The following is a 12215-nucleotide window of genomic DNA, read 5'->3' as shown; positions in this document are numbered from 1 at the left end:
AATTTCTTTCAGGGTGTACATACCAAGAAAGGCCCTTTTAAAAAAGAGAGGAATTGAGGAAGGTGCCTGGCATCATCCTCCACCCACCACATCCATTGAAATATAGGCACACCCTTGAGCACACATGTGAGCCAGTAACAAAAAAGATAGATTTGTTGGCAAGCTGAGTGTTTATGAATGAATGGGTGGATAGATGATGGATTAATTGATTAATTTATGTGGTTGATAGTATCTGGATATAGCCCATTCAGCTATAGGTCTGACTTGGTAGTTCAGGTTGGCCTTAAGTTCACAATCTTCATTTCTTTGCCACTGCATGTTACAGGCAGAACTTGTAGTTTTTATAGGCCTCATGTTCCATGAAGGAATGAATGTGGAAGAATTGAGGAGGATACTTGATATGCACACCTGCCCCATGCATTGACATATATACACACACCTGTACACAGGTGTGTACCAGCATACTCAGATTTTGTTTTCATTGGAGTTCTTTACAGATGATTTTTTTAAAAAGACTTATTTGTTTAATGTACTTAATTTTTCTCCGTGGAAACAAATGCAAGCCAGCCTTCACAGATCTCCCAAACTCTGTTTTCACTTACAGCAGACTAGAGAATTCTGAAGACAACTTCTTTTTTTTTTTTCTTTTTTTCAGAGCTGGGGACCGAACCCAGGGCCTTGCGCTTGCTAGGCAAGCGCTCTACCACTGAGCTAAATCCCTAACCCCTGAAGACAACTTTTTTTAAAGATTATTTATTGTATATATGTGAGCACACTGTAGCTGTCTTCTGACACACCAGCAGAGGGCATCAGATCTCATTACAGATGATTGTGAGCCACCATGTGGTTGCTGGGATTTGAACTCAGGACCTCTGGAAGAGCAGTCAGTGCTCTTAACCACTGAGCCATCTCTCCAGCCCCCATGGATGATTTTTTGGCTTGTGACAGATAAGATAATACTGACTCATAAATTGTGTGAAGTAAAAATAGAACTTTGATGTATAGAGAAGAAACATTTTTTTCAGAGAGGGACCAGACATAAGTGTCATGGTGGCTGGGAACATTAGAAATGGATGTGTTCAGTGGTGGGAGGCGAGTGACAAAATTAAATCAAGATAGAAAATGCTATGAAAGAAAAAGAGAATCAAACGGGAAGGGAAACTTTCCCTTCAAGCACTTCCCTCCCTGTATTCCCCCCACCGAGTGTGCGTGTGCGTGTGCGTGTGCGTGTGCGTGTGCGTGAGAGAGAGAGAGAGACAGAGACAGAGGCAGAGAGAGAGAGAGAGAGAGAGAGAGAGAGAGAGAGAGAGACTGACTGACTGACTGACTGACTGACTATAGCTCTTTGGATTTGAATAGAAATTCTTACAATTAACTTTCTCATCCATAAAACATATAGACAGTGCCTATATGTGTGTAGCTGAATTTTATCTCTAGAAACTGTGTATATGAAAACTAGCCTAATGTCTTTCATGAGAGAAATTCATAATTTCTGAGTTAATATGTGTTGTCATTAGTTTTATAGTTTTATGTTACTTTTAATTTAGGGTGTCTTTTTCCTTTTTTGAGAGATGATATTTGACTCGGTGTATCATCATCATCATCACCACCACCACCACTATCATCATGTTCAGTTTTCCCCCCACAGTTTGGGTATTAAGACTTTTTTCTTAGGTCTGAATTTGCTTGGTTAGTCATAGGACTCACACGACTCACACTTTGTATGAACACTTAGTGTTACTTATTCTATAAAGCCGAAAAAACCAGCTGCTGGGTTTGTTAGTTTAGGTCTGGTGGCTGGTTTATAGCACCTGACAGTGTTTATGGAAACAACAACAGTTTGGAAAGGTTTACAGCTTTAGTGTAACAGTTTTGAGTCACACCTACTCTTTGTATTTCCAATACCTCTGTTCTTAGTGTTTTATAGTAGCTGTTTGTTTGGCAGGTCATTAATGTTTGTTTTACTCAAATAATGGATTTTAATTTCCATTTTGTGATCTCCCTCTGCCTCCTTCAGCAAATCCTACCGGCTTAATTTCCATTTTGTAACAAGGTCTTGCTATGTTGCCTTACTGGCCTGGAATTCTATGTAGCTAGAGTTTACCTTGAATTTAAGATCTCCATGTCTTTTATAAAGTGCTAGCAGATTTAGGCTATCATGCTCAACTAAGACTAGATTAATTTTGTTAGAGATATTTTTTAGAATACATTGGTCAATTGTTACTATTGAAATATTTCATTATGGGCGTTTGATGTACTTCTGGAATTTTCAGGATAAGATACAATGAAAACTTTATTATGATCATGATTATGTTTATTAATGTAGTAATTTTGGGGATAAAATTAATTTGCTTGTTTTTGACATTTTAGTTACAGAAGAATGGTCTGAGAAAAAATGGTATTTTGAAAAACGGCCTGATCTGTGACTTCAAGTTTGGACCCTGGAAAAACAGCACTTTCAAACCCACAATTGAGAATGATGACACAGAGACAAGTAGCAGTGACACATCAGATGATGACGATGTGTGAAGGATTTCCTCACAGCTTTAGAAATTTTAGTGTGATACATCTCTCATGCAGTTTGGGGTGAATTGTAAAAATGAAGAACTATAATTTATGTAGTGAACCTACCCCATTAGAAGATGATTTTTTTGGGGGACTTCAATATGAAGAAAACCAAGAATGTTGTGTTGGGCTGTGTTGAACATTATTTCTTTGTAAATGAATGTTGTAGAAATGAGGACTTTGGTTGATCCAACATTGACTTTCTTCATCACTGCAGCATTTCTCTTGACTAGCAATGTGACGATGTAACAAATGAGATTTTCTCATTTAATAATAAAAAATTGTGTAATGTTTTGCAAAGCTTCTGTCTTAAAATGTTCAGGTCTTAAGGTACAAGGCAGCTTCCAGTTTTGCTTGCAGAGTCCTCTCTTTTTCCAACAGTGGAAATCTTCAACTCTACTTTGTGCACCTCCTCACCCCACTTCCCCCTAAAACAAAGCAACAGCAAAAAGGAAAATGTAGCATGTTGGCTAAAACTGGAGCAAAGTGCACTAAAACATTAACTTCTTGAACTCAACTCTTGTACTAAGCAAGTCACCTTTCAGAACAAATTTCTCTTTAGTCTTTCGTAGTGCAGTGAGTGCGAGAGAGGAGACGTGCCGGGCGTTCTTCCAAGCTTTAGGAGGTGCTTGTCCAGAGCTTTATTTGGTATACTGTCAGATCAGGATTTTCAGAGGTGATTGGAAAAGTTGTGGGAAAACTTATTTTGATAAATTATTACACATGCAGAAAACCTGATCACTGACTGGATCTGTCCACAACATGGAAAATAAACTGGATTTTCAGAATATTGTTGTTCTTTGGAGTGTTCAAGATACTGGTCTCTATACATGCTTTATTTCTTTGTTAAAATGCAATTCCTTTGAGCTTAGAAAAAGCTTACATTTTATCAGTTTCACAAAGATATTTGGAGAAAGTTGACTATTTTCATTTGCACATCAAATTAGAATCTTTTTGTTTAGATAGTATGTTAGAGCTATATGTTTGTAACTGATTTTCAAGCTTGGTTTACTCTCAGGTGCTTTTATTCCTCTATCCCAATCTCATATCAGTATATTCTGCATATGAGGAGGCAAGGTCCCCTGGAGCTGGAATTGCAAGTAGTTGTGAGGTACCTGATAAGGGATGCAGTGTAGTATTATTATAAAGACAGTAGTCATAGGCCAGATGGTTTTGGAGTTTTATGCCAGACTGGTCTTTTTCTAAGAACTTACTTTTATCTCAAAAGGCTACAATATTTTTATTTGTTTTCACATTAGTCCCCAGCTTTTACCATAAGCTAGGCTTTACTGTTTTCTTGTTTTGTTTCCTGCCAACGCTAGGGTAATGGAGAAATTAACCCCCCCCCCAAAAAAAAAAAAACCCACTACATTTATCTCTCATAAAAAATTTTGAGGATAAGTATGACAAAATACTAAACACAGGTTTTTAAAAATGGGCCTTTTATTTTGGAGTTTACCATAATCCATTCTAAATCGGAAAAGCTAAGTTTATCAGCTACAAGGGTACCTAATGGATAGTATGACAAAGCTGGTGAAATAGGGTAATGAAAACTTGTTTTGGGGCATTTTTGTATTTAGACAATTCTTTGGCTTTTATTTCAGTCTAGGTAGCTCTTAGCTAATGTTTATTGTATCTTAGTATAATTAGTGTTTTATAAATATGATGTTCTACCCATAAAGTGATGGCGTAAGCACGTTTGATTAGAGGATGGACACATATACATATAATTTAAGAGTATTTAGGCATCATAGTTTTAACTTGCTGTCTAACGAATTGGCTTCTAGTAAAAGTTTGAGTCAAAAACTTTTTAAAATCAGTTTGAATTAAAAAAAGAGAGCCTACAAATGCAGAATGGTTAAATTGTAGGTGTAGTGTGGGACTGTTGAACAGAACTTAGTTCATGGTTGTCAGGCTCGCACAGTTTGAATACTTGCCTTTGAATATTCATTTTCTGCAAAGCACCACAATCAAGGTGTTGAACAAAAACGCACTGTCCCAAATTTCTTTGGGCTTAACTTTTTCTAAGTGTTTGATTCCTCACTCTTGGATTTCTTGTATAAATTGTAATTAATGAGCAGAATCCTTATGGTAATCCTACTTAAAATAGCATTCCAAAAAATGTATCTTGTTTGAATTTAAGATATAGATTTAGAAAGATTGTAATTTCCATAAGTATATTAAATTCACCCAATAAGCTAATCCAAATCTCACATTAAACAATTTTTCAATTGTCTTTTCCAGCTTAGTTTCCTAGTTTCTGTCTATATTGTAAAACCTTTTATGAAGAGATTGTGGTATGCCCAAAGGAATTCTGACATTGGAAGCCTTTCTTCCTTTTTCTTAAGTCACACTCAAGATTCATTTGTTATCTGTAAATTTTAAACGAATTATAATAGCCTAACAATGCTTATGGATATTAGCAAAATTAAGGTTTAAAAACCACACATTCCAGCAGCCTAAATTTTAACATAAAACTTCTATCATAAACCAATCTTGCTATTTTTGAGTTTATACTTCTATGTTTATTTGAATTTAATATATTTATGGAAATTAAAAGTATCAGCAGTTGGAAACTGGGTGCTTGGCTTTTGGGAAGATTTTCTGAGCTTATGGTAGCAGTTGGAAAGGCCATGGGCAGAGGGCTTTGTAAGGATAGCAAAATCTGTAAAAGAACCAAGTAGTGCAGAGGCTTTGGTTCTTCTGTTTGTTTCCATGGGTGAGGTTGAACAGTAGCATTAGCCATAGCAGTGTATTCCAAGTAGAGCCGGGGTCATTTTAACCCGGAATCCTTTGTTCAGTATTTGGGACTGTATAGTTCATTACTTAGCCTAGGTAATAGATTTTATAATTATTAGTTTTTCTTTACTTAGAAGATGTAACCTATACAAGTTGAATATTTTATGATATTCAATACTTTCTATTAGGATATATTAGACATTATTTCATTATGACATTTCTTACATGAACATGATGTATTTTGGTCCTATTTCCTTCCTATTATTTCCTCCTCCTCTTCCATGTATTGTTAGTCTCAGTTCCCAACTAATACCCACATCTGTTTTCATCTGGTTTTGTATTTCTCTTCTCCCTTTCCCCTTCTTTTTACTTTTTGTGGAGTTTGTGTTTGAGTTTCGTTGTTTTGATAGTTTTTTGGTGACTCAGCGAATTTGTTGTTACTGTTTATGGAAGCATGGAGGACACCTGTAGTGGGAAATAACAAAAATGGATTTTCCATCCCATGCTAATGCAGGCTACTCTCTAGCTAGCCCCATGCAGCGACCACCCATCTTGCGGTTAGCTGTTAACAAATCCCTGTAACCCGGTAAAATCAAAACTTTAGAGGCTTGTAATTTGTCAGAAATAGTAAATTCTCAACCCACAAAATGACCACACCATAAACTCAGAGCCAGTTGATATTAATATAAGGTGCCCACTTAGATTGGACAAATTGCCCTGTAATCATCCCTTATATGATATTCATAGCTACCTGTGGCTCTTTAAAGCCCCATGGATCTGGGTCATCCTTCTCTTCCTCCATCTTCCTTCTCCCCTCTTTCCTATCTCTGTTCCCATCTCTAAAATTCTCAGCTCGACTTTTTCACGGCCTAGTCACAGGCTCTAGTCTTGCCTTTCACCTACCCTCATCTACTTACAGACAGCAATCAACAGACAACTCTACCAGTGGCTACAACACTGAAGAAAATGTCTCGTTCCCCTGTCAGTTATTTAGGGTATGTGTGTAATTATGTGTAATTGTTCAGGGAAGGGGCAGGACCCTATGAACCCCTGGGCCCTATCTTTGTAACCAGTATGGAGTTTTATTTTGTAGACACAATATGGCAGGAATGGTTCACATATGGTCTACTAGGACCCATTGTGGTGTGTCTTGTACAGCAGGGCTGAGTGCTGTGTAAGAGCGCCTTTAGTAGTAATGCTCAGAATTGTCTGCTAGTTTGTTGTAAGGACTAGCTTAAAGGCAAAGTTACAGCTGTGTCCGTCGTGGTGTCCCCACCCCACCCCCCCGGGCGCGCTTAGTTCTGTTACATGGTGGAGCCTGGGCTGTCAATTTTAAGCTCTTGCTAGAAATCCTCAATTATGGACAAAGTGTTAGAAATCCATCTAGGTTGGTTTTACTCTTTTGAGTTTCGATTTTAATCAAGATTCTTAACTCTAGGCATTAATCTCCATCCCACATTGGGTTATTGTGAGTTTAAGAATCATTTCATGTGCTTGGTTTGACTCCTAAACCATAGTGATCATTCCATAAAGTTCTGGCTGTTTGGTTGGTTGGGTGTTTTTGCTTGTTTTCTTTTTGAGATAGTTTCTTTGGGAAGATTTGGCTATGGTGGAACTAACCTTACAGACCAGGCTACATGGAGCATGGAGATAGATCCTCCTGCTTTTCTGACTTCTGAGTCTAGAATTAAAGGTGTGTGCCACCACTGCCAGGCTCTACCTGTTCTACTGCAAACTACATTGTTACTGTTTGAGCCCAGGACTGTTCAGAATTATGTTTAAACAGACTCTGTTGTAAGGACATGAAGTAGCTGGGTTCTCAGTAAGATAAACAGCTGCCATCTCTGCTGTCTTTATTTGGCATTATGCTCAGTTGTAAGCTTGGTAGTCTGATCATCTTCAGTCTTTAAAAGACCGTTTTGACACAGTGTGATCATTGGATTTCAATGGTAAACCATTTCCTTGTGAAATTATTGGAAAGTTTGTCTTCCATACTTGAAGATACTTCAAAATTATTTTTGTTAGTCATACCACTCCAAACTTTGTATAAATAAGGTAAGTTCTACCATAAGGTAAGTTGGGTTTGGCATGCCAACTCATTTCTTTGAAATTTTATTGAAAGTTTATTGCTTTCTGGAGTGCTAATGGTATAAGGATAAGGAGCTAGAGAATCCACTTTTAGTGAGAGCCTTGGTGAACTCAAGCTCTAGATCACATGGTTGTTTTGAGAAAATTAGGTTGTAGGGTGCTCTTGACGCTAAAAGAGAAAAAAATCACTTTGATTCTAGTATGCTACTTCTCAGTAGGTAGAGTATGCTGCCCATATAAGCATGGCTGTGGGCAGAGGCCAATACACTGTTCCAGATCCCCTTGAGATGAGTCACAGGTGGTTGTGAATGTTTTGTGGTGGGTGCTGGGAACCTAATTCTAGTACTCTGCAAGAATGCTTAACCTCTTCATTTTTGTCTTCCCTTTATCCCCCCAGGATTTTAAAATTTTTAATGCTTTATTTTTTTGTCCCAGTAACCCAAAGCTGACTTTGAGCTCATTCTGTAGCTCAGAGTGGCTTTGAATCTACAGCTTCCCTCCTGCTTCAGAGGTTAAACTGTTGGGGTTACAGGTTGTATCCACATGGCACCTTAATGCCATGTAATAGTTTCTCCATTGTCTAAAGAAGGAGAGGGAAAGAAACTAATGAGTAAGTAGAGGGCTTCTTTAAAAAAATTGTATGTTTTATTTACATTTTAAATGCTATCCCCCTTCCCAATTTCCCCTCTGCAAACCCCCTATTCCATCCCCCCTTACCCTACTTCTGTGAGGGTGCTCCCCCACCTACCCACCCTCCTCAGCATCCTAGCATTCCTCTATTCTGGGCACAGGGACAAAGTGGAGCAGAGACTGAAGAGTTTTTTTTATAAGAAGTTAACACATAGTGAGGTGAAATGTTACTTAATTGGGTTCTCTTCAGTCTGGCCTTCCCTCCTCTGTATTCATGTGATCTGTTTTACAACATATTCAGTGGTATCGTTGTATAACCAAAGCAGCTATAGAAAATAAGTAGGTTGCTGGTCCCTGTTGGAAATACTAAGATTTAGGCTGCTAGAAACTTTAGAATGGAAGTTTAGGTGTGATTGTTTCTTTGAATGTTGTGCTTTTTAAAATTGTTTTTAAGCTTTGAAGGAAACAAGTTTATTTTTAAAGACTTATTTATTTACTTGAATACTCTGTAACTGTCTTCAGACATACCAGAAGAGGGCATCAGATCCCATTACAGATGGTTGTGAGCCACCATGTGGGTGCTGGGAATTGAACTCCGAAATCCTGGAAGAGCATTTAGTGCTCTTAACTACTGAGCCATCTCTTCAACCCCAACAGTTTTATTTTTAATTCATCTGTAAGGCTGTACTCAACCAAAGCTAAAATATATTTCATTCTAAATTAGTGAGATTTATCAGTGCAACATAAATGAAGATTTACTGAGAAAATGGGGAAACTGGTGAAATGGGACAGTTTTAAAGGATAGACCTATGTCCACCAAAAGGGAGATTTTAATTTAATTTTATTTTAAGACAGGGTCTTACCATGTAGCTTTTGCTAACCTGAACTCTAGACCAGGCTAGCCTTGAGCGCACAGAAAGCTGCCTGCCTCTGACCCTAGTTTATTGGGATTAAGGATTTGTGCCACTCTGCCCTGGTGTGAGGTAATTTCTTGGCTTCTCTGTAGTAGATCTCTTGTAGGGAATAAAATAGTAGAGTATTAATGGCCTGAGGGTAAAAAAGCAAGTTATAGATTACGTGTTCTATCCTAGAAGTATGACTTTATTGCCCATCAGCTAGGTGGGTAATGCAAGGTAGGGGAAAAAAAGTTTACTATGTTACAGCTCTCTTGCTTGGGCTTCATGAATGACTATCAAGGGGATGGATGCAAGAGTGGAAGGAATTTGTAGGCAACAGGAATGTCTGTAAAGGCATTCTATAGAGCTTTTGGGTTCAGAAGAAATGGTGCTTAAAAAGGTTATAAGGGTGAGACTGGTAAACTAGAGACAGGTGGTGGTGCGAATTCCAGCATTTGGGAGGTAGAGGCCAGCCTAGGTGATATGAAGACCTCTGGAAAAGGGAAGAAAAAGGTTGGTGAACCATATACAGCAAGGGTCCTATGTTAAAACTGGAATGCTAGACTTAAATGCGCTTTATCTGTGAGCATCTTAATTTCTAAGTCCTTATTATGTTTGCTTAATAACTGCCTTATGAGTAAGGAACTCCTTCAGGTGTGGCCTTTAGTAAAGTCAAATAGAGGAGCATGTATTAACTGAAAACTTCTTGGGATACTAGGACTGAGGAAAGGTTGAATAAGGACCTGGACTTCATTAAAGGAGCTGATGTAACTTTGCTGCATAAAGCCCTGGGTTTGATTCATAGTACATTCCTGCACTAAAGCTGAAGCAGAAGACTCAAAAAGTCCATGGTCATCCTTGTCTATACAATGAGTTTAAGACTATCCTGGAATTCACTAACAAAATAGCCAGCCAAAGCAGCCCCTCCTATACAATGGTTTCACAGTTTTTATCTCCTGGCACAATGGTGCGTATCTTTAATTCTAGCTCTTAAGGACAGGTGGCTCTTCTTGAGTTGGAGGGAGGTCCTGTCTTGAGGAAAACCATATATATATACATACATGTATATATATGTGTATATATTATAATGAATATATAACTATTATATGTATATATTTACATATAGTTATATAATACATATATCATATCTTTTTATAACTGTGCACTGAAGGGTGTGAATTCTTGAGAATGTAACTCCCCTGCCAGAGTGTGTATGTCTCATGCTGCAAAGGATGGCCTCAGACTTGCTACACAGACAAGGATGACCTTCAACATCTTACTTCCACTTGCAGGTGTCAGAAGTATAGATTTGGGCCACTAGGCCCAGCAGAATTTGGAAAATCAAAGCAAAAAAATCTTACGTGGGAAGAAAGCATGGAGCTCTAGTGCCCTCAAGTGTCGTAATGTTGCAAAACATCTTAGGAAGACTACATTAAAATTTGAGCATCCTCCCGCTGCTGACACGTTATTAATACTGTTGTTGGGAGATCATTCTCTTACTGGAAAAGTTAGTCCTAATTTTCAGCAACTGTCTTATCTATAAATGGCTCTTCTAAAAGAAAATTGAGCATCCTTTGACTTACATTGCTATTTCTATACACTAACACTTTTCTACACTTCAAATTATCTTGCATATGTACAATAAACTATGAATTACATTCCCGCCTCTTTTGTTTTGATACAACTTGAAATGGCCCTATTCATTGTAAGATAGTTTCACAATTTCATGACAAGTGTACTGTTTGTTCATTTCTTTTTTTTTTTTTTCTTTTCTATTTTTCGGAGCTGGGGACCGAACCGAGTGCCTTGCGCTTGCTAGGCAAGCGCTCTACCACTGAGCTAAATCCCCAACCCTGGTTTGTTCATTTCTAATTCTTCAGGAAACATTAATGACTTGCGATATTGCAGTTAGTTTCCTGGTTAAGAGGGTGAGTTCTATACTTGGTAGGGTTCTTGAGCTATCATGGGCCCTTCATCCCAATTGTTTGCTATTGTACTTTTCAATGACTGCCTTTCTTTTCAGAGTAGATATTTAAATCATTTAGAATGGTAAGGACATTTTTGCATTTTCTATTTATGATTTTGATATGCTTCTTACAAAATGCATGAACTTCTTTGTGTGAATTTGGGGTTCCTGTACTGCTAATTAAAAAAGTGAGGACTATTTACATGTAGCTCGTAAGTATAGAAAAATATGGGTTCTTGTCCCTGTTACTGTTTGGAATCTGAAATTTGAGAATATGCTGCACTCAGTCACTCTGATGGTCAATACAGCCAGCCCTCTTTATTGGCATGTATAGAGTCATGTATAGAGTCAACTAATCAGGAATTGAAAATATCTAAAAATGATTATGCAAATCTTTCTTTAAATTATTCAAATACTACCATATGATAAGTTACAATATTTACACTGCATTGATATAAATATGTTGAGATTATATACAATATTTGGTAGGATATGTTTAGGTTATACAATTGTATAGGTGACATTTGGATCTGGATTTTGATATCTTCAGTGTCCCTCAAACCAGTACCTCATGAATAGCAAAGGATGACTGAAGAGAGCTGCTTGTCCTATGGCCAGTTTAGGGCACTGTGGCCCTGGAGTTCACCAAAGTCACTGTAAGGAAGGATAGGAAGAATTTCAGTTCTATGACTAGGAAAATATGGAATTGAGATTTCGATCAAGTGCATCTGTGATATGGCCACTCTTTTGCACTTTGTGCTTCTTGAGACAGAGTTTAATGCAGCCCATTACTGGCCTCAGGCTTGCTATGTATCTGAACCAGCCTTGATTCTGCACCGCTCAAAGCTGAAACTGCTGGCATGTGCCACTACACCAAGTCTTTAACTTTTGTTTTTATTAAGTGGAAAGATTACTTAGGCCTAGGAGATGAAGACCAGCCTATGCAACAAATTCACTCTCCCAAAGACGTTAAAACAAAAACCAACCCAATAGAACATTTACATTAAGAATATTTGTCAGTCATGGTTTGGAACACCTTCAGTCCCAACACTACAGATGGGAAGGTAGATCTCTGTGAGTTCAAGACCAACCAGGGTTACATAGTGAGACTACGTGAGGAAAAAAATGTTTATTTAAAAAGTAGTGTGTGTGTGTGTGTGTGTGTGTGTGTGTGTGTGTGTGTGAGAGAGAGAGAGAGAGAGAGAGAGAGAGAGAGAGAGAGAGAGAGAGGAGAGAGAGACTAGAGCTTAGAGCTTCATGGAATTTGCTATACAAATTAGGCTGGCATTGAAATTGAGGCTGAGGTCCAACTACCTTTGCCTCTGTTTTGG

The 12215-nt window shown here is 37.9% G+C and overlaps 1 protein-coding gene across 17 annotated transcripts in view; it reads left to right on the top strand.

The window, feature by feature from the left end:
* Gpbp1 (GC-rich promoter binding protein 1) overlaps positions 1-3353 on the top strand; it is a 67256-nt gene extending 63903 nt beyond the window's left edge. For 15 of the 17 annotated variants that reach the window (XM_087618130.1, XM_087618116.1, XM_087618142.1 and 12 more), the window contains one exon: positions 2371-2865. In XM_087618130.1, coding sequence (XP_087474256.1) covers positions 2371-2529 — 159 coding nt within the window. In that variant the 3' untranslated portion in view covers positions 2530-2865. 17 annotated transcript variants of the gene reach the window in all.
* Positions 3354-12215: the final 8862 nt, after the last annotated feature.

This window comes from Rattus norvegicus, chromosome 2 (genome assembly GCF_021556685.1).
Source record: "Rattus norvegicus strain SHRSP/BbbUtx chromosome 2, alternate assembly SHRSP_T2T, whole genome shotgun sequence".
Taxonomy (NCBI): domain Eukaryota; kingdom Metazoa; phylum Chordata; class Mammalia; order Rodentia; family Muridae; genus Rattus; species Rattus norvegicus.
This window is presented reverse-complemented; position numbering and strand designations above follow the sequence as displayed.